The sequence below is a fragment of the Lontra canadensis genome, unplaced genomic scaffold (genome assembly GCF_010015895.1).
Source record: "Lontra canadensis isolate GAN:19392208 unplaced genomic scaffold, GSC_riverotter_1.0 scaffold53, whole genome shotgun sequence".
NCBI lineage: Eukaryota > Metazoa > Chordata > Mammalia > Carnivora > Mustelidae > Lontra > Lontra canadensis.
This window is the reverse complement of record NW_022631047.1, coordinates 11644910-11666140: the sequence shown is the minus strand read 5'-3', so window position 1 is coordinate 11666140 and position 21231 is coordinate 11644910. Positions and strand designations below refer to the sequence as shown.

General features: G+C 48.8%; 1 protein-coding gene and 1 long non-coding RNA gene across 2 annotated transcripts; both read right to left on the bottom strand.

The window, feature by feature from the left end:
* Nucleotides 1-438: 438 nt before the first annotated feature.
* On the bottom strand, nucleotides 439-4127 carry LOC116877614. The gene is made up of 2 exons (XR_004384674.1): nucleotides 3031-4127; nucleotides 439-829 (listed from the first exon to the last, which is right to left on the bottom strand). It is a non-coding gene; the product is annotated as an uncharacterized LOC116877614 (long non-coding RNA).
* Nucleotides 4128-4515: 388 nt separating this feature from the next.
* FGF6 (fibroblast growth factor 6) lies at nucleotides 4516-16282 on the bottom strand. Its single transcript, XM_032874367.1, has 3 exons — nucleotides 15717-16282; nucleotides 14644-14747; nucleotides 4516-4826 (listed from the first exon to the last, which is right to left on the bottom strand). Exons 1-3 carry the CDS (start codon nucleotides 16060-16062, stop codon nucleotides 4650-4652), a joined length of 627 nt encoding a protein of 208 aa, XP_032730258.1. The 5' UTR covers nucleotides 16063-16282; the 3' UTR covers nucleotides 4516-4649.
* Between the last annotated feature and the right edge of the window lie 4949 nt (nucleotides 16283-21231).

The window sequence follows — 21231 nt, the reverse complement described above, 5'->3', positions numbered from 1 at the left end:
TCTTGGGTGATTTTTTTTTTAATGCAAGTTTGTGAAAGGGTGGGAAATGCATCTATCTCCTTCACTCACATATCCCAAAGCTCCACCCAATGTAGCACAGAAATAGGATGCTCAATAACTATTTCTTGATGGGTGAGTAAGTAAATGTTATAGTCACAGAAATGGGGATATCTTGCTTTAACCAAGGCAGAAGAGGAAGAGGGTTGCTGCCTCATTATGGTCTATGGTAGCTTCCTTCCTCTTTGGGGCTGAATTCTCCATTTATAAAATATGGTGGTTGGACTAAGTGGCTCATAGGAATTCTCTTTGCCTTAATAACCCACAGCACCATGAATCTGTAATATGGACAGCACCACGAATCAATGCTTTCTGTTTCCCTTCGCCTTCCTCCTTGACAGATGAGAAAGAATCAAGGTGAAAATCAACAACAACCCAGAGATTCGTTGTGAGTTTTAATAGGAGGGGTGGAGTCTGACAGTTTAGAGGAACGTATAAAAAGACCTTTTACTTTTTGTTGGAACATGATATGGTTTGTGCATAGCACATACATATTAAAAAATAGAAGCATCACATTTTACAAGCACATGACTGAACAAATTCTGGGTTTTTCTACTCACTTGACCCAAACTTGAGGACAGCTCTGCACTGGGACCCAGTCTGAGGTACTTATTGATTTATAGAAGGGGGAAAACCACATGAGGACACAGCTGTCTGAGTGCTGGAATTTCAGTAGTTCAATGAGGTATACAAACATGGTTCTGTGCTGGCTCTTGGCATGACGGACTAGATTCAGGATCTGTTTTGGGTGTAATCACTCCCTCCTTCCGTTCTGGGAAGAGGAAACATCAACTCAGGTGTAAGTACAGAATGGAGTTATTTCTATCTTCTCTCCTGGTCTTGTCCCAATCATTCTGGGAGGTAGCAGAATGAGTGGCTATTCCTGGCCAAGTGGAGGGGCAGGGGACAGATTTGAGAGACCCACTTCCTAGACACGAAAGTGGCAAGTGGCAGAGAGTCCCTCCTCAGTGACATCTGACCCAGAGCCTTTGGGGACAGAAAGTTATAGGCGCTTTCTAGCTTCTGTCCACGTGAAAAGCAGCAGAAGGGGATAGACAGAAGAGAGAATAACCCTGTGTCTTAGGGGCCAGTGACTACTTTTGGTAGATATGTTTCCACCAGTGGCCATGGCACATAATGGGCAAGGGCAGTGGACCTACAACTCTGGGAGGAAGGAGAACTACAGCTTGTGAACTTTCATACATCTTTCTCTCTTAGGATTCTACTGAATGATAACTTGAAGGCTCTGATGTCTAGGACAAGAAAGGGGCTCAGCACCATCATGAGAAGAATTCCAAACTTCCCAGCATGTGACAAGATCAGGAGAGAATTTCAGGCCTGGGTTACTGGCCTGAGAAAATCCTATATGACTAAAAAGGAGAGAGGTTTGTAGCCTAGATCAGGAGAGAGGAGAAAATATTGTCTTTCCTGAGCCATAGAATGGGGTGCATATGCTGGATGTGTTGTGGGATGTGGCAGCAGAGGGGGAAGGCTGTGAAGGATAATGGTAGGGTGTTACAACATTATATGCTGCCTTTCATGGGAGGTTCAAAGATGCATGGCAAGTAGGAAGGGAAGGGGTATTAGAAGGCAGCAAATGATGGAGCAAACACAATCAATAGTTTCAATGGGGCAGCTGGGGTTTTTTGGTTTCCTCTGAGGTCCACCCATTGTCCTGAGGAGAGTGCAGACTCTACAGGGTGCCTGGAACTCCCCTATGGTTTCTGAGCTCACATCTCCCCAGCTAAGAAGTTCACTCCAAGAATGTGCTCGTACGTTGCTCTCATTTTTATAGTTTGCTCTTGAAGAAGGAATAAGGCAGCGTCTGGGTTCTGGAGTCCCAAGTTTGCATGGAGCTGCCAGAGAAGGTTCAGGATAGGAGAGAAGCCAATGACTACAAAACTCTATAAACCAGGATCATAGCTTGGGATCTGGGAGAGAGACGACCTAAGCTGTTCATAGTACATGGCAGCAGGAAGGTGAGGGTCATTCTTTCCCCTGCCTATGCGATGTCTGCTGCAGCCTTTTGGACCCAACAGGGCTGAGAGCTCAGTCTGGAACTCAGTAGACATGGTGATCAGATACACCTGTGCACAGACATAGTTGCAAGGGAGAAGGGACTGAGCAGTCCTTTGCTGATCTTCCTTTGTTCCTGCCCACTTCTATGGTTGGAGAGTGACTTGTAAGCCTAAGCCACTTACAGATTGAAGAGAAAGCTCTTGGGAGAGAACGCCTCTGGATAGAAGACATTTCAAAGAGTCAATGATGCATCCCCACATCTACGAATATATTCAGAATGTTCAATGACTGCTATAGCATAGGCTCCGGTACCAGTTAGGACAGATGCCCTGATGCTAGGAAGCAATTCTAGTCATAGGCAATGGGTGTGTTGGTGCCTCTGCATGGTGACTGGATAGCAAGCCTGCCTGGTCCCAGGCACGTCTTAGCTTCTCCTTCTCATTCCTAGCCTGAGATATGGAAGTGGACTTTTGGAGGAACTTCTTGTCAGCATCTGAGCACTTTTATGAGCCTCCAGAAAGATGCAGACAAGGTCTAGCAGTCTGAGGCCTTGAGATTCCCTTGAGAAATGTATCCCCTCTCATGCCAAGTTGGCTCAGAGGTTTAGGAAGAAAGGAACTAACACTTTGGGACCTAACACTTTTCTGCACTCCCAGAGCCTTTCTGCACTCCCAGCACATTCCATTGGGTATGGCTACGTGCCCCGGGTTCTGAGTGCATCAGTTTCTGATGTATCCTGTCAAAGAGACCAATCAATTACTCTGGACAAGATAATCAGCTTTGTCCTCTGCCTCCAAGCAGACCTGCACTTTGAATATTCCAAATGGTCAAGATGGACCAGTTTTCTCCCCCTTCCAGTTGACCCAAGACCCCAGCTCCTGCCAGTTTCTTCCAAGGCGGTGTCATGTCCACTCTTGCTCCTGAGCTCTTACTGTCTGTTCAATCTTTGCTCACCTTTGTGGGGCCTTTTCCTCCTCATCCAGCACATGTCCTCCCTGATGTGTGCCAGACAGAGAGGTAGCCTGTAGGATGCCTCTGCTGGGTGGCCAACCTCCATGTCCAGCTCACAGTCACTCCGCTCAGATCTATCTATAGATGGTTGCATCTGCAAATAGAGAGGTATGTCGAAGACGAAGGCATTTGCAGCAGATGGGGGGTTGTCTTCCAGGCAGGGGGCCCCTGAGAGTAGCGGAGGGTGTCAGGTCATTCTGTAACTTGATGGTTCACGTATGCCGAAAATATTTGCACTCTGATATGGCTCTCTCTGGTTTCAGATTTAGGAACATTCCAATCGTTCAGGAATCTGAAGGCTCCAGGCAGACAACATTTATAGTTACTTGGGGGGAACCTCTGCTTTAAATACTCTCAAAGGACAGGAGGCAAGAAGGCATTGTACAGCAAGGAGCTGTTACAGCTTGGCTGCTTGAGTTCATAGGATTATCACTCTTCTCTTACTGTAGGGGGGCCAGAGGGGGCAAACTCTGGAGGTCATGGTGCCCATTCTACTGCATCCAGCTACCAGTGTGTATGCGAGATGAGGATGACCAAGAAGGAAGTGAGAGTATCAGATGAGGACTTGGGTGAGTTTCCTGGACGTAGCTGGAGAGGAATCATCATCTGCAGTCCAAGCCTCTCTACTTCCTTCATGCCCTATTTTGTACCCCCTCACCCCTCGCCAAAGAGGTTGCCATTATTAGGATCCTTGTCATCTGAGGTTAAAATAAGACCCAGTTCAAAGTGAGGAAAAGTTATGGGCAGGGAGCCTGGCCCCGGCTTGTTCTTGGAGTCACACACAGCACTGAGTCCTCCAGGCCGAATGGCACTCCGCAGGTCATCCAGTCCCTTCCGCCGCTTCCAGCAGGCCTTCCCCAGCTGCCCGAGACATAGCTCTACCCCATTTCTGCAAGAAGAGGATCCCTTCTCCCCCAGCTTCCCTGTCAGGGCAGCCCAGTGTCCCCGGAGCCCTCATAGGCAGGAAGTTTGGAGCCTGCCCACTTTCTTTCTGGTTTGCAGATAAACCCTACTCTCCCTCCCATCCTGCCCTCCATGCTTAGAGGACAGCTGCTCCCACTGCCTGTGCAAGCCACGCGTGCATGTGAGTGGCCTCTGAATGGAAGGATGATTGGGAAGTGGCACAATGAGAGTCCACATCAATCTTGCTGGTTTGACAGGAGACATTCTTGCAGGCAGATTCCTGCTGCAGTGATCCTGGGAGAAAGAAACCCGACGCTCTGCCATGCCTTTGCTCAGACCGTCTACACAAAGATGTGTGGATATCCACCAACACACGCACATGCTGCCACGCTGGCCTTTCCCTGTGCACATGGTCACATGCCCCGTGTAGCTTCTTCCCTCACTTGAGTTCAGAGCATGTATCCATCGCCATTCTAGAATGTTGGTTGCAAGCCCTCTCTCTTGGATTGGTTTCATACCATAGGGTCTGGTATGGCTTCTCCCCAAGCACAAGAGAAGCCTGACTCAGGAGTCGTGGGGGGCAAGGGGGATTGTTCATTTGTGCAAAATTCTGATACAAAAGATGTTGCTTTCAATCTGAAAGCCTCCTTTCAGAGTCCTTATATCCTGGGAAGGAAGTGAGTGACAGTCATGATGGGGGACACCTTGCTGCCCCGCTTTACCCGTCCGTATTTGCTCAGTGCGATGTAGGTCCCTCGGTACAGGTCTGACTCGTAGGCATTGTAATTGTTGGGCAGGAGGGTTTCTCTGAACTTGCATTCCTCTTGGAAGCTGGGCTGCCAAAGAAATGGACAAACAGTAGAGGCTCAGTTACAAATGAGGTGTAATGGTCCCCCTACCAGGTGCGCCTCCCCTCCTCTCTGTAAGACAACCAGCAGGGATTCTGAGCCATCCTAGGTGAACTGGGTCATGGAAGGTCAAAAAGGAAGAGAATTCTGAGCTGTTGGGTCCTTCTCACGTTCTCTCCTTTAGGATGAGGAAACCAAGGTCCAGGGACATCGATGGTCTGTATCACAGGGGGTGGGTCTCCTGACTTTCAGTTTAGGGCGCTCTCCATTTAGCACCTCGCTGATAATTTATTTCATTCAGGAAAGGATACAATAGGCTTTTTTCTCATGTCCACTGTGAGAGGTGGTCTAGTGGAGCAGGACTGGGAGCCCGGGCTCCACTTAGCTTCCCTGCTTTCTAGCTGTGTGACCTCGGGCAGGATCTTCCTCTCAGCCTTTGTTGCCTTTCCTGCAACCTGTGTCCTGGGTGTGCAGGTCTTTTCCAACGCTGCCTGTTGACTATGTTAACCATTTCTTCTTTTCCCTGGTGTCCCCTCACTCTCTTTCCCAGGTTATGCCCTAGGTTTGCAACCCCTTAAAGAGGTTCATTCTTGGTTTTGACTTTGAACCCAGAAGATGCCCGGTGCCTCCTCGACATTCATGGCAAGTCTGGGAACAGAAATGGTGAGGAGCAGCCATTTCTATGGGGAAGAGAACCTGGTTCCCTCTGCGGCAGGTGGTGCCAGGGAGTCTGGGGCCAGTGATAAATCAGCCCCTTCAGTGCTAATTTTGTAGAGAAGCGTGTGTGGACCATCTGTTCAGAAAATGAAGGCTGAACTTCCTGTCACACATCAACAAGTTCATTCCCGCTACATCACCCATGTCCTCCTTTATTCCTAGAAAAGAGGGCCCTTCCTCTCCAGGCTTCTGGGGCCCCTGCTGAGGGAGGCTGGGGAGATTTCTGTGCATTGGACTGGGAACGGCTCTGTGAGCTCTAGAGGAAGAAAGTGCAAGATGAGAGCCAGGAGATCTGGGGTCCAGTCTCGAAAGAAGTACAGAATGAAACAAAAAGAGAGAGGTGGGATGTAATTTCTGACTCCTTCCTGCTGACTGAGGCCATCGGCTATAAAAAGCCCACTCAATGGCCCGCCGGCTGTGCCAGAGCTGTCATCTGACCTTCTCTGAAGGAATCATACTGTGAGCACCCTGGGCTGGCGGAGGCGGGGGTTGGACCAGAGCCTCTTCCTGTTATGAACGGAGGGTGATGAGCTAGCTCACTGGGCTCCCAGACCCCTCCCCCCCACTCCCCCACCCCCCGAGCTCTTTGGGTGCACCTGCACCTCTCAGGCAGCACATACAAGAGTGTGTGATCCCCAGGGACAGCTTCTTCTATCCCAATAGACTCCAAGTAGCCCAAGACAAGGACTGTGTCTTGTCAGGTATGTGACGCTGAATGGACCATGATTTAACAGGGGCAACAGCAAGGCAGATGCATACCCCTCCCCCTCCTACTCCATGGCTGGCTCCTTCAATGCAGCATGAGAGTGAGCAAGAAGCAGTGCAGTGTAAGGAGGGAAGGGCACACTCCCTTTCTGCCCTTTGTCCCTTCCTTCTTTCCCCCATTTATGGTTTAAAAGGCACTTCCACAAGTGCTAATTTACGTGGGATGAATATGAAAGCTTCAGCCAGCCACACCAGCTGACTTCCTAGCACCACACTGGGAGCTTGGATTTTCCCAAGCTGGCCTTGTTATGGATGGTCAGTAAGTATTTGTGGAAGGACGGTCCCAAAGGCAGAGAGAATAAACTAAACAAAGTAGGTAAAAAGCATAGTTGTGCACTAGTTTGAGGGTACATTGAGGATGATTTACCTCTTACTTAGCTCTGTGAACATGGGCATGTGGTTTAACCTTCCCTCCTCTGACTTAACCTCAGTTCTCTCATCTGTACATTGGGGGACAGTAAGAATAATTGTGCCATAGAACTGGCGTGAGCATGAATTGAAATAACATACAGCAAGTCGTTGGTATAACACCTGGCACGTAGTGAAGTAGAAAATATTGTTATTACTATAATTCTTCTCTATCACAAACTACTTTACATTAAAAGCCCTGCAAGTCTGTCTTACCCTGGATTGCCCTTCCTGCAAAACCTGCTGTGGGTTATGACACATTTTTGGTTTTAAACTCTGTAGTTATGGACTGAATGACTTCGAGACCTTGAGCTTGTATGAGAAGAGCACAGAACTAGGGTACACAGAGGCTGATGCTCCAGCACTGCTCTTTGGGGCCTCTCTGGACCATGGTTTCTTTACCTGTGCATGGCATGTAGGGTCAGCCACAAGGAGCTAAGATTGTTGGTGAGCAAAGCTCTGAAACAACAACACTAGGAGAAAGTACACTAGGGATTGATTGTAAATTTAACTGAGAAATAAAACTACACCGATTAAAAGTCTGGTGCAGGGGCACCTGGGTGGCTCAGTCAATTAAGCTTTGGGCTGTCCATTTCGGCTCAGGTCATGATCTCAGGGTCCTGGGATTGAGCCCCACATGGGGCTCTGCGCTGAGCATGCCTCCTGCTTGGGATTTTCTCTTTCGCTCCTTCTCTCTCTGCCACTGCACACCTGCCCGCACGCACATGTATAGCACATATTCTTTCTCTCTTTCTAAAAAGAAAAACAGGTCTGGTGCAGATCGATGAACAAAATAGAGTCCAGAAGCAGAAGTAGATCCAAATATATGTCAATATAAAATAAAAATGGATCTGAAATTTATATAAAATAAAAGCATTTCAAATCACTAGAGAGAAGATGGGGTTGGAACAACTGGATAATATCTAATAATAATAATAGTAATAAAGTTTGACTTGTTATTTCATTCCTTACGTTACAATAAATTCTACAACTAGCAAAGATTTAAATGTGAAAATGAAAGCCTTAAAAGTCCAGAAAAAATTTGTTTCAATAATCTTGAGTCGGGAAGCTCTTTTTGAGCAGGACACAGAAAACTAGACACCATTAAAAAAGCAAAACCAATAAATTTTACTTCTGCCTGGAAAAAAAAATTGCCTCAAAACAAAAATATAAATAGCAAACTCAATTAAAAAATAGTTGCATAAGAAAATAGTTGCCATGTCGGGGCGCCTGGGTGGCTCAGGACGTTGAGCTTCCAACTCTCGCTCAGGTTTTGATCTCAGGGTCGTAAGTTCATGCTGGGCTCCATGCCAGGTGTGGAGCCTACTTAAAATAAATAAATAAATAAATAAATAACAAAACCCAATAAAATGAAAATAAAAAATAAAAAAATAGTTGCAATGTATATGTGTCAGAGAGTACAATTTTGTTACTATATGCAGAACCCTTAACTGAGAACTGTTTATGAACAGATCATTCACAGAAAAGGAAATACCATTAACATTTGAACATGAGAAAATATACCTAATAAGAGAAATCTAAGTCAAAATGGTGAGACATTTTTTAACTGTTTGATTAATAGAAGTCAGATGTTTGAAATTTTTCTTTTTTAGAGAGAGAGATAACATGTGAGCAAGGTGGGGAGGGGCAGAGGGAGAAGGAGAAGGAGAGAGAATGTCAAGCCTTCTCCACGGCTAAGCTTGGAGCCTAATTCGGGTCTCCATCTCGACACCCTGAGACCATGACCCAAGCCAAAATCAAGAGCCCTGACGCTTAACTGACTGAGCCACCCACGTGCCCCTTGATAGTATTCTTCCCTTGGTGAGAGCATGAAGACTAGGAATTCTCATTTAATGTCTCTGGGTATCTATATTGTAATGAGCTCTATACAGAGCAATTTGACAATATCTTCTAGAATGAAAAAGGACTACTAATTCTTCTTCTAGGAATTTATCTTACTGGCACACTCCTACACATGTACAAGGGTTACTCGCTGCAACATTTACGTAATAGTAAAAGACCCAAAACCACAAAGTGTCTATTAGCAGGGAAGGAGTTAGTTCAGTTCTGGCAGAGTCCCACAATTGAATACTATGAGCCATGAAACATACGGAACCTCCATGTGCATGAACTTGAAATGGTCTCAAAGTCATACTGGTAAGTGAAGAGGCAAGCTTCGAAATGGTGCGTAGTGTGCTCTTATCCGTGTGAGTTTATAAGGTTAACAATGAGGGCACACTCACAGGGACACAGGTTCTTCCTGGAGCAACACACAAGGATGGGTAGTGTCTTTCACTGGGGAGGTAGATAATAGTGGCTTCAAACGACAGTGAGAAAGGAACTAAATTTACACGGCATGTTCTTTTGTACCTTCTCCCTCCATCCCCCGCCCCACCATGTTCACATATTACCTAGTAATGTAAGTAGATTGTTTAAAGCAGGAAGGGAGTTCAGGATAGAAGATGGGCCAGGAAACAGAGCCAAGGAAACATTTCTATCAGAAACTGGTGGTCCCCCCGCCCTTGTCCGGTTCAGCCCCTGCCACCCACTACTTTCCCCTCTGTTGTAACTTATATGTCCCTGGAGAGTACCCCACCGTCAGTTTCCAGGAGAATGAATTTCTGATCTGGATGGTGCTTACGGGACAGATTTCAAGTGTGGTTTGCAGACTCTGGAGAGGAAATCAAACCCTGGTGCCAGCGTGTAGAGGGGAGAGGAAGGGAAAGGGGGCGGACAGGGTGATTCAGGCAGGAAACTCTGAAGGCATCTGCCGGTATCCTCCATTCTAGAATGTGTGGATTAAGAATCCAGTCTTTCCTAGCATCTGAGGCTCCTGAAACATTTTTAAATATGCACAATGGTGGTTGTCCGCACTGTGCTTTGTGCTCTGCTCATCACTTCTTGATTACTCAAATTCCCTCTCCTTTCACAAAAATGTTTTCCTACTTTCATTTGTTTCCATTTGGTTCTATTTCTCTAGCCTTGCTCAGATTCCCAGCCTTCCCCAGAACTGTGTACAAATCTACAGTGAAACATGAAGTTTGCTTTCGGAGCCCTCTCTTTCCCTTGCCTGTCCCTTTCTGCACCCCTTCACCCGTCCGTAGGGTTCAGATGGCAGGAAGCCAAGACCATTTCCCTGAACTCTTTGAAGCAGCCAATAGGATTTTCCCACTGTCCTGACTGATGCTCAGTGTGGTATCCAGACCCAGCCCCTTAATCCGTGCCTCTGACATCATGAGCCCCCGGTTCTCATGGCCTGGGAGTGCTGGCTGCTCGGCTCTGGTGAGAAAAGCACTTGTGCCAAGTGAACACCATGTTAAGAAAAGGAGCTACCATATATTATTACTCGAACAAATGAAAATAATTCCACCAGATCACATTTCCTGGGCCGGGCGGGCCTCAGGCCCCACCGTGACAACATCTTAAATTCCGTGTAGGTCTAATGAGGAACCAAAACTCCAAAGCAATCAGCTCTTACAAGGAGAAGGGCATTTTGGATAGAGGTTTTGCAGAGGGCTGTCTCAGCGTGTCACCTCTGGCAGAAATGCCCCTTACAGTCTGGGGTGGAGGAGACAACCATCCTCTTGTCTTCAGGCAGAGCTAAGTCACCTGGACTGCTGGGGGTGGGCGTTTGTCTTTAAAGTTCTTCCTCCTGGGGCTGCCTTGGCCACCTGTCCCTCTTACTCTGGTTGTGTGTGTGCCTGGGAAGGGTTGGGGGGAAGACGTATTTAAGGAGGTGGGGAGTGAGAAAAAAAAAAGGCTCTTTTCTCTAAGACCCTTTCTTCTGCAGCCCCTGACTGTTTCTTTATCTGTCCTTAGCGGAAATGGAGAAATACCATCTCCCAGCCCTGAAGAGGTCTGTGTATTGCACCTGCCTTTTTTTGGTAACACACAATTGCATTGTCAATTGTTTGAAAGGTTTTCAGCAGGCACATCATTCTCTAATTCTGGTGTAGACTTTTTTTTTTTTTTTAAGATTTTATTTATTTATTTATTTGACAGAGAGCGAGATCATAAGTAGGCAGAGAGGCAGGCAGAGAGAAAGGGGGAAGCAGGATTTCTGCCGAGTGGAGAGCCCGATGCGGGGCTCAATCCCAGGACCCTGAGATCATGACCTGAGCAGAAGACAGAGGCTTAACCTGCTGAGCCACCCAGGCGCCCTCTGGTGTAGCCTTTTGTAGCAGGCAGGCGGTGAGCTGGGGAGAGTTGTCTGCAGGGCTCTGAGGTCCCAGCCCCTAGTCCTTTCCCTGGAGCCAACATGTCCCCTCAGGAATCTGTTCTCTGAGCTTTGCTGCTGAGTGAGGGCATGGCTTGGTCCTCCCCTGTCCCAAAGTAATGCCCAAGAGAATAATCAAAGGCCTCGATGGATGAAACAAACAGCTTGTTTTGCACTCTGTCATACTACTACTGATGAGAAGGATATAGACACAGCTATAATTAGTAAAACTAAAATCGCTTCAAAGCATAACTCAATTCATACTCGCTTGTTGTCTGTGTACATTTTTCTTGGCCAAAGGATTCTCATAGAACATTGTCAGGTGGAGATCTTTGATTTTTTTCAATTTTACTTTTGAAAGGATGAAGGCAATTGGAATTCACTGATTTATCCCTCTGGCTACACTCAGAGAGCAGAGGTCCAGGCCCAGAGAAGGTCAGTGATTTTTGCCCCAAATGAGAGAGTAGTGGAAGAAGGTGGGACAGGGGCTAGGACTGTCAGTGTGCTTCTGCTGTGGGCTTCCCGTCCCTTCCCGTCCATGACCTGCAGAGCCCGGAGGTGGGTCCACACACAGCCCTGACTGGACATGAGACCTTGGAAAGTACTGTCTGTAAAGGGAGGATAAAGATCACACACACCTCCCGGGGCTGCGGGGGGATAATGCTTGGAAAGCCCTCCGCAGGGTGCCCGACAAACACTAGGGGCTCAATATGGGATGGTTATTATCTAAGAAGAGCGAGGTACCCCGCCCTGAGGATGTGCACCCCGCTTTCCTAGAGGTGAGGCAGGTAGGAGGCTACTTTTCCTGGGCGGCTTTTCAGGGCTCTTATTCTCTAACCATGAGCTGTCCCGTGTCCCCAACCCCAGCATGGGTCCCCTCCCCCCAAGAGAAATCTCATTTAGCTGCAGGCTGTAGCAGCTGAGCCCAGGGAGCTGAGGCAGCTCTAGGGGCTTAAGGGAAATAGTGTGAATGAAATCATCACCCAGCGGGAGTCTTCCTGGCTCCGGGGATCAGCTGGCAATTGTTTTTTTAGACTGTGATAACAGGCCCCCCAGGGGCAGCAGGAGGGGGTAGAGGTGCTTCAGCGCATCTGGTGCACAGCCACACAAAACGTCAGTTGCCCAGGCCTGGGGCACAGTTGGGCCAGACACCCTCTTCCAGCCCCACTCTCTGTACCCTGGCCCTGGGCTCCAGGGGTCCGAGCTCCCACTTTGGACAAGGTGTTCCTGGACCCAATGATCCTGGGAAATGGGGGAGGGGTTGAGTGTGCAGAGTGAATGGGTCTTTCCTCAGGACAGAACCCCCCCTTTTCCCTGGACTTGTTCACTTAGTGAACCCTCCAGCTAATGGGCCCACTTGACCCCCTTTGAAGTCATGGTGGCTGGGGCAGGCGTGTCTCCTACATCAGGAGTCAGCCCACTTTCAGGCATGGCTCCTTCCCTTTTGCTACTCAATGCTTTACCCCTTTACAGTGATTTCTAAATATTTTCTTTCTTCCATTCCTTTCCTTTCCTTTCCTTTCATCTTTCTTCTAGATGTGGGGCTTGAACTCACGACCCTGAGATCAAAACCTGAGCTGCGATCAAGAGTTGGACGTTTAAGTGGCTAAGCCACCCAGGTGCCCCTGCAGTACTTTCTCTGACTGTGATTAAAGCTCTGAGTTTGGAATCTCATGTAGGTTCTCTTGCCAGGGCCCCACATTTTAAGGGGGACGTGGATAAATGCTCCTGTATTTATGCCCTTTCCCTGCCTCAGAGTTGAGCCTCCTTCCGGGTAAGGAGAAAGCAATACTAGAGAAGGGCTTCTGTCATCTGGGTTTCCTTCCCGGAGATCTACCTGCTAAATGGTCCCCTGCAGACAGTGTCACAGCCAACAACCTCCATTCCTGGCTTTCCAGTCAGTGGGATCCCAGGTACAGTGCAGGCTGGTGAGAAGGGGCTTTTGGGGATGACTCATCCCACAGGAAGGGGCCCTGCTGCACCCACACCTATGTTGGTCCCAGGCAGCCTTTGCCCTTCTGCATCACCTTTGCGCAGACAGGTGTCTGAGAAAAAGAGTGGGAACTCCAAGGCTCATGCTAGCTTTCTACTGCCCAACCCTCCAAAGGCCATGTAGCCTGGTAGTCCCCACACCTTTCTGTGCCTCAGAAATACCGGAGAAGCTTCAAAAAGAACAAACAAACCAATATCCAGGCCCCCACCCCAGCTCTGCTGGATAAGAGTCTCTGATAGAGGTCCCTGACATCCATCTGCACTTTGAACACCAGGATGCCGTGGATGCAAAAGGTCCTACCTGCCTTGCCTCTAGGAAAGTGGGGTGCACAGCCTCCGAGCGGGGTGCCTCGCCCTCCTTAGATAATGTAATAGCCGCCCCATATTGAGCACCTAGTGTTTGGCTGACACCCTGCGGAGGGCTTTCCAAGCATTATCCCCCCGCAGCCCCGGGAGGTGTGTGTGATCTTTATCCTCCCTTTACAGACAGGACTTTCCAAGGTTTCCAAGGTCTCATGTCCAGTCAGGGCTGTGCGTGGACCTGCCTCCGGGCTCTGCAGGTAATGCGTGTCACACCTGCAGCAGAAGGGCCCGTGGTGTAGAGACTGGGGCCTGAGTTCTGGTTCCTGGTGCCACCTATCCTTCAGCTCTTCCCCTTACTCCAGACACCCACTTTTAATCCATGCCTTGTCTCCACGCAAACCGACCCAGACTTAGAGTCAGGACTAAAGATCACACAGAAGAGGCCACCTGAGCACCCTCCTTGGGTAGGGAGCAGACCCCCTCTGTAGGGATAGCTTCCCCAGAACCCGGCACCAACCCCAGATCTCTCTGCTCACTTCCTGATGCTCAGTCTGTCTCCAAGGAGAGGTAGAACAGCACTCCACGCCCTTTCCATAAATAACTCTGGTATTCCTTGACAATTGCTCAGAGGTCTACCTTTTTAGCCTTCTTATTTCTGTCGAAAGAACTCCCAGTTTCTTCAACTTCATAGGGATGTTTTCCCAGCCCATATTTTGGAATAAGCTCAATCATGGGAGGAGAGCCCCAGGGAGGTCAAAGAGAGCAGAGATTTAAGTATATATGCTTAGAAGTTGGCTAGGGTAACCAAAGGACTAGCATTTGCCCTCCCAGGGGTGATCTGTGATGGGGAGGGGACTAGCAGTAGGGTGTCAGCCCAGAGGGTGGGCTGAGTATGTTTCTCTAGCCTCCGGGATCAGGGGTCAGAGGACTTAAAACCTTAAAGTAAAATTTCAACAACCCGATGAAAGTCTGCTGGACCGTAGGTGGGGGTACCTCTCAGAGGGGGGTTCTTGCGGAACAGCACCCCAGCCTCAAAGAGCCTTGCTTCTCTGGGCCCCTCCAGTTCAGGGGATCAAACCCAACCGTAAGCCTGGATGACAGCTTTATGCCGGTGTCCAGCCCTCCTTCAGAACCAGTAGCCTCCTGAGCCATGATTCCTATTTAATTGCAACAATGGAAGGGTCAGGAAAAACATGGCCCAGAGCAGACACGAATTAACTGTGAAGAAAGCGAGGCATGATTTCCAGGCAGGTTACTGGGACGGGCCCCTCCTTCTTGTTCTAGACAGATAGGCACTTCTCTAATCAAAGCTTTTCTAGTATTTTCTTCAGCTGTGTAAGCTGCAGCCCTCACAGCTGGAGGTTGCTCCCCTAAACTGGAGCTCCCCCGGCCCAATAGACTCACCGTTGTGTATAATCTCCCTTTACTGTTCATGGCAATGAAGAGGGCACTTTTCACTCCAAAGAGACTCACCACACCCCGCTCCACTGTGGAAATCTCCAGCAGGCCTGACAAAGAAAGGGGGGGGGCACGTTACCCAAGGCTTGAGTGGAGCAGCGTGGGATGTCAAACTAGAGGTGATGCCACAAGGACATCTAAGCCCGTCCCCAGCTCCTAGAAAGCCAGACCCTGTATCCCTGATCTCACTTTGGACTCGGCCAGTCCTGCCACTATACTGTCAAAGATCCAGCTCCACAAGGGGCGGGCGGGTGGTGGTAGTGGTGGTTCTGACATCAGATCCAAGGCTTACAGCATAGCTACGTAAGATTAGCTTTCTGACTTAATCACATGAGGTCCTGGCCTGGGGTAGAAAAATGAATGCTGATGAGTTTTTTCATAAAGTTGATTCTCCACATGTTTCAACAAATCTAGCTCATCTCAACTTGCAAACACTGCAGCCACACAGAGGCTGATGGCTTGCCTGGATTCTGCAGCTCCTGTCCCCTCTTGGATGGGCGAGTCTATCTATGCAGCAACCCCAGGACAAGGAGCCTGAGGACAGAGAAGGCAGGTTGGAATATAAAAGAAAGATGTACTTCAGCAGGAAATTTTGCAAATCACTTGCCTTTCCTTCTCAAAGAGGGAAGCTAAGTAAAAATCAGCTTGAGTCTAACCTGGTCCCAGTCCCCTCATTTATTCTCACCACCCATGCCTTATGGCTTCCCAGGTGATGGTTTCTAGTAGTCGTCCACGGCCATAGATGTGCCTATAATGCTGAAGTAATTAGTGCCACCGGGGCCCCGTGGGGTGATGACAAAGGACATCAGAATGCTCAGACCTCAACATATCAAGCCTGCAACCAGGCACGGTCCAAGTGAGTCTAGGGGAGGTGGCTATCCTGTGAGCATCCAAGCAGGGAGTAACACTTCTTTCCCTTTTGCAACAAGACCCCATGCACCCCAGCAAGTCCCCGTTGTCTTTTAGCCCTGCTTGAGCCCAAGACCCCCGCTTCCCGACTGGCCGTAGCTGGCACTCACTGTAGGGGTTCTCCTCGTGGGTCCCGCTGATCCGGCCGTCGGGGGGCACCTGGAGGTGAAAGCCGATGCCCACGTTGCAGTAGAGTCTCCTCTGCCGCTTGATCCCCACCAAATAGCCACTTTCCCAATTCACCCCAGCAATCTCTCCAGCTAGCCCAGCTCGGGACCTTGACAGCAGGGTGCCCCAGCTCCTGGAGTCCAGCAGCGTGCTGTTGGCGCGGGTGCCTGCAGGCGAGGGCACCACCATGCCCACTAGGACGCCTAGGAAGACGAGAGCCCACAGCGTGCCCTGAAGACGTCCTGCTCCCCGGGACATAGTGATGAACAGCCTCTGTCCCAGGGCCATCCACCTTGCCTCTCAGGCACGTGGTCAGAATTAATGGCCCTAAAAATACCGCCCTTCTTGTTTTTCTCCCCTCAGCATGGCGGCAGGGGCTTATTTTTGGAAGGCAGATGAAGGCTGCTGACATGAAACCAAAGCCTGCTTTGGGCACTCGGGTTGGGAGCAGAGGGACCCGGGCTGAGCCGCGGCTGGTAGGGACCATGGCTTGGGGACGGCGTCTAGCTCGCCCGTTTGCTCCGTCCCGAGTTGATTATATTTGATTTGACCTATCTTTATAGTTCAGCAGACTGTCCCTCCCCTCCACCCATCATCACCCTGACGTCAACTGTCCCAGCTCGCTTATCCAGGGCTGTAACATTAACCTGCTCCTGGGCCTGGCTGGCTCCCCAGACCCCCATCACCCTCCCCACACCCCAGGGATTCTGGGAGCCACTGTCATTCCAGCTATGAGGCAGGAATGAAGTGAGCAGGGAGCATCTCTGAGGGAGGGAGGATTTGGCTGGGGGCCCAAGGGAGAGGGAGGCAAGAGGCCACCCAGAACCCAAACTGGGCAAAAGTTCTTGGCCTGGCAGTGCCGCTGACTTCCTTATTTAGCGGGCAAAGGGTAAAGACGGTGATAGGGAAAGCTTGGTGGCAGGTGATGATTGTGGCCTTTGAGCTACACTAGAGACCTTTTCATGGAAAGAGCTCATGGTAACGCATGCCAAGGTAAGCTTTGGGGGACACCGAAAGACTGAGCCCTTTTAACAGGAGCGAACAGAGATTTGGTGGTGGGGAGTGGGGAGGTGGTCCAAAGAGCTTTAGGATTGTCGAGGAAGAGAAGGCTAGGATCAGACTTCTTCTGGCCATGGCCTTCACCCAACCAATGAGGTGGAAGTTGGGCTGGCCTTTGACGGAGTCCACTGGCCATTTTCCTACTTGGGCTCATCCTTGGCATCTGACTCAGAGCATTCCCATTTTATAAGAAGCTAAGGTGTAGAAAACCTAAGTGGCCTGAGTTACCATAGCTAACAACTGGCCCAAATCCAAAGCCTGTGCTTTTAACCCCTCACAGGATTGCCTATAGTAGAAGTTAGATGACCAGACTGGCCCACAGAGTCTATTGAGCTCATTCAAAGCTAAGAGTACATCATAGAATTATTTCAATAGTACAAATGATTCACTTCCACATACAGACTGGAGGTTATGGGCAGCTTGGGGAAAGCTCCTAGGACGAATCCCACTGCTTAGGGATTCTTCTGAGACACCATTCCCTCCCCTCTGTTTCCAAGCCTCCTGCTCTGGTCTGGGTCAAGCCTTTGGTCTGTACTTCTACCTTCTGCCTTTCTGTCCTGTTCATTTGGATTGATGCTTTGCTTAGAATTTCTGTCAGGCCATGCATTTCAGTCTTGTCCTTGATATGTTCTCTCAGACCCCCTGAAGCCCTGACATCTTCTGCCATTATCCTCTGCTGGTAAAATGAATGGGGAGGGATACATGTACTTCTGCTTAGGACCCCCTCCCCACCAGGCCCCCCAGCTTCCCGACCGTCTTGTCCCTCCCTGGCACCTCCACTACCTTGTGTCCAGCCTCACTGTCACCAACACCCTGGTTTCCCAAAAACTGTGAATGATTGGCACCTGTGGGCACAGATTGAGTCTGCTGTGTAGGCTTTTGATGGAAAATCATACAAAAGAATCTCTGCAAAGTAGGAGAATCATGAATAATCAGAAGACAAAAACATGACCTTCACTTGATTTCATATATTTAAGTTTTCACATATGCAAGAGCAGTGGAGACGTCTTCTTACTGATGATCAGTTTGGAATATTGTCTTAATTATGCTTGCTGTGCTGATGTAGGGAAGAGGCATCCCAGAAGCATGCTGAATGGTAAAAAGTCAGTCTGAAATGAACACTTGCCTTGGATACCTGGAGAGACGCTCATCATCATCACTGTGGGATTCTTGGCACCCATCCACTTTGGGACTGCCTCAGAGGAGAGATTGAACTCTAACAAGGTCCACACCTAGACTTCAGTAAAAATGGTAAATCTCTCGAGACTCCCTCCCTCCCAGATTCTTTTGTGCGCAGAGATTGTGAGTGGTATCTTTTAAGGCAATGGACTTTTGAGTGGAGGACACCTGAATCTGAGTCCCGATTCCACTATTCGTGAGCTCTGTGACCTTGCAAAAATTTTGAACCTCTCTGAGCCTCATTATTTTCATCTGCAAAATGAGATATTCACTTCATAAGCCCGTGATAGAGATTAGCAATGATATATGCGAACAGCCCTGTGCAAAGCACAGTAGAGCTCTCCTTCGGTCCTTTATTTCAAACACTTCGAAAATCTCTCACCCAATTGAGGGAGGACAAGCCCAAAGGGAGAAGGACCCTCTCTCATCTCAGGGGGTGGGAGAGAGAGACATATGGGCTTCCAGTTCTTAATTCCTGGCCACCAGAGCATATGTTGTGATGGCTGTTAACATATGCCAAAGCAGGCAGTCTAGATTCCTAAAATATTCTGAAAACCAGTAATAGCCTTGGTATCGTCCCTGTTAAATATAAAACTTAAGTAATTCATTCTATTAAAAAGCCTGAGTCTTATTTTTATCGGGTGATGTGATGAGGCCCTGTTCTAAATGTGCCTCCTGGGCTTTTCTCTATAGCAACTCCACTGTGCTCATATATCCATATATTTCTCCTGAAGGCTAATTAAGTTGACAACTGCTCGGGCTTCTTGGTTTACCAGATTTGCACTTGACCCTTCTCTTGGGGCTTAGGGACCCCTATGGATGTGAAGTGATAGAGAAAAAAGTAACAGGTGGGGGAGGCCTCTCTGTGGACCCCTGTTTCGAATAGTTGCCCAGCGGCCTTTGGGGTTGTCAATCACTCTCTTTGGATGAGCCAAGAGTTACTGGAGGTGATTGGGAAACAATGTTAATGTCTGTCTCCTTCCATGACAGGGTCTTTGTCCCTGAGCGGGGTACCACTCAGTGCGGCTCGGTCAAATTTGGCACATCACCTACACAATGGAACCACTTCTGTTAACACCGAGCAGGTGGCTTTCTAGGACTCTTGTGTATTACATAATAAAGCTCAAGCTCCGCAGAGTGACCCTAAGGGACAGCATATCTAGCTCATGTTGACTGTGAAAAGTTGTGTTCATTTGTATTTTTCTCATTTGGCTTTGAAAAAATTAATATTTGCCTCTTTCTATAGATAATTTGAAAATACAAAAAATTGTAAGATAGAAAATAGAATAACTATTTGTGTTTAGTGTCTTTATCTCTTCTGTCTCAGGTTTTCTTTGAGCTCCTTTGGCACAGGGGCCTGGCCGCCTCCCTTTGCCTCCCCTTCCCTCTTGTTCAGACAGGCATCTGTATGCCTACTCCTGGTGTTTTAGGGTTGGGTTTGCTTGGCAGATATGACATGGGCATGTGCAGAGGGGGAGGGATTAAGAAGAACCCTGCCTTCGAGCTGAGCAAAAGAGGTACTTAGGGTTCATAAAACTTGTTACAAGTGGGAGGATTCAAGAGAGAAAGTTGGACCAGAACAAAGGTCTTCAGCTTCTGTCAGAGAAGTCAGGTGCTGTCTTGCTAGCTAGTCGGTGAAGGAATCCATACTTTGTTCTTCCCCAGTGGAACTCAATTTTTCCAGGTCTCACCCATGTAAGTAGGACTCCATTGGGATCCAAATTTCCAGAGTTTTTGCCTCTACGAGCTCACATGGAGGGACTGTACCCTACTATAAGTCGTTCCCAGGTTACTTGTGGAGTTCCCAGAGCACGTCTCACACATGTTTGTGACTACGTGACTGCTCCAGTCTGGGGTCCCTGCAGGGCATCTGGGTGGACCATGCTGTCCCTCAGCCTGCCACTTCCCACTGGCAGCCATGCATATGGCATTTCTCACCACAGCTCATGACCTGAAGCCCTCAAGGTTTGAAAGCTGCTTCGTGTTCTGTTTCAAAGAAGGAACATGTATCTTAGTCCTCTTCCTCATAGTTATACTTATTAAAGGAATGTCTGACTGGTACTACTTGTCCTCTGGTGATGTATTCATTTGGATTTTATTTTCAGATTCCCTACCTGTAGCACGTTCAGTCTTTGTTCATGGGACAAGCTCATCCACTTCGGTTCCCTTTTCCTTCAGGATGGAGGCTCCTCACCCCTCAAGTAAATAGACTTCTGCTGGGGCTAGCCCACTAGTTGTCTACATGTGTCTGAATCCTGACCTGAGTTCACATGGAAGACCGTGCTCCACTCCCTGCAGCCCATCCTTGGGGAGGGAAGGTGGCTGGACCCTCTGCTTTGTGGCCTGGCTGTTCGAGGATTTGCAGAGTCTGCTGGGAGGAGTCCATGTCCTCCCCTCCACCCCAGAAATCATCTTCTGGATCTATCCTTCGATCTGAGCTCCCATCTTGCTATCATTTTATGTCTTCCTGTCTCCTGGCTCTGTCATTCTTCTCTCTCTGGCTCCCCTGTTCTCTCCCCCTACTGTCCTCCACCATATATACAAGCCTAGAGGGCTAGCCAACTGCCAAGGAGGCAGCACCTCCGTGTTGGCTGACCACCATGGCAGCACATCTCAGCTGAATTTGCAAAGGGGCAGAGGAGTCAGATAACTTTCTGGAGCCTCAGAACGTAAGTGATTTTGGCTCTGCTCAGACTTTTGCTGTTTCTCAGATTTGCCTTTCATGATCATCATCTAATAATACCTACTGCGTGCTGAGGAGGGCATGCACCCTGCCAGCCACCATGCAGGGTTATGTAAGAGACTCAGCCCTTAGTGGCAGGCTCCCCAGTGTGGCACGACTGGCCCATGGTGTCCTGACCTCTGCTGGCCTCTCCAGCTCTGGGGATTTTTGCATCCTGTATGGCTTGTTGTTCTCAGGCACATTTTGTGCTGCTTCTGCCCCCATGTCTTTGATCTAACTGTCCTCTCTTTGCCTGGCAAATTGCTTCCCATCTTTAAGGACTCAGTTTAAGTGCCACCTCTGGAAACAATCCCCAATAACCTTCCTCCTGTCTCTAGGCTGGACTTGGTGGCCCCATCTCCACTGCCTGCTCATCCTCACCTCACTAGTGCTTTGTACCTATCTCAATCACTGCCTTTACCAGGTTATATTATAATAATTTGACAAGGTCATCATTCTGAGAGTGGGATCCTTGAGGCAAACAATGGTGTCTTATT

What these genes read in the sequence shown, in the direction of transcription:
- FGF6 (XM_032874367.1), bottom strand. Translation starts at nt 16,062, where the DNA reads ATGGCCCTGGGACAGAGGCTGTTCATCACTATGTCCCGGGGAGCAGGA. An exon ending in CCACGAGGAGAACCCCTACA is followed by an intron (nt 14,748 to 15,716) that starts GTGAGTGCCAGC and finishes TTTCTTTGTCAG; the next exon opens with GCCTGCTGGAGATTTCCACA. An exon ending in AAGGGAGATTATACACAACG is followed by an intron (nt 4,827 to 14,643) that starts GTGAGTCTATTG and finishes TTTCTTTGGCAG; the next exon opens with CCCAGCTTCCAAGAGGAATG.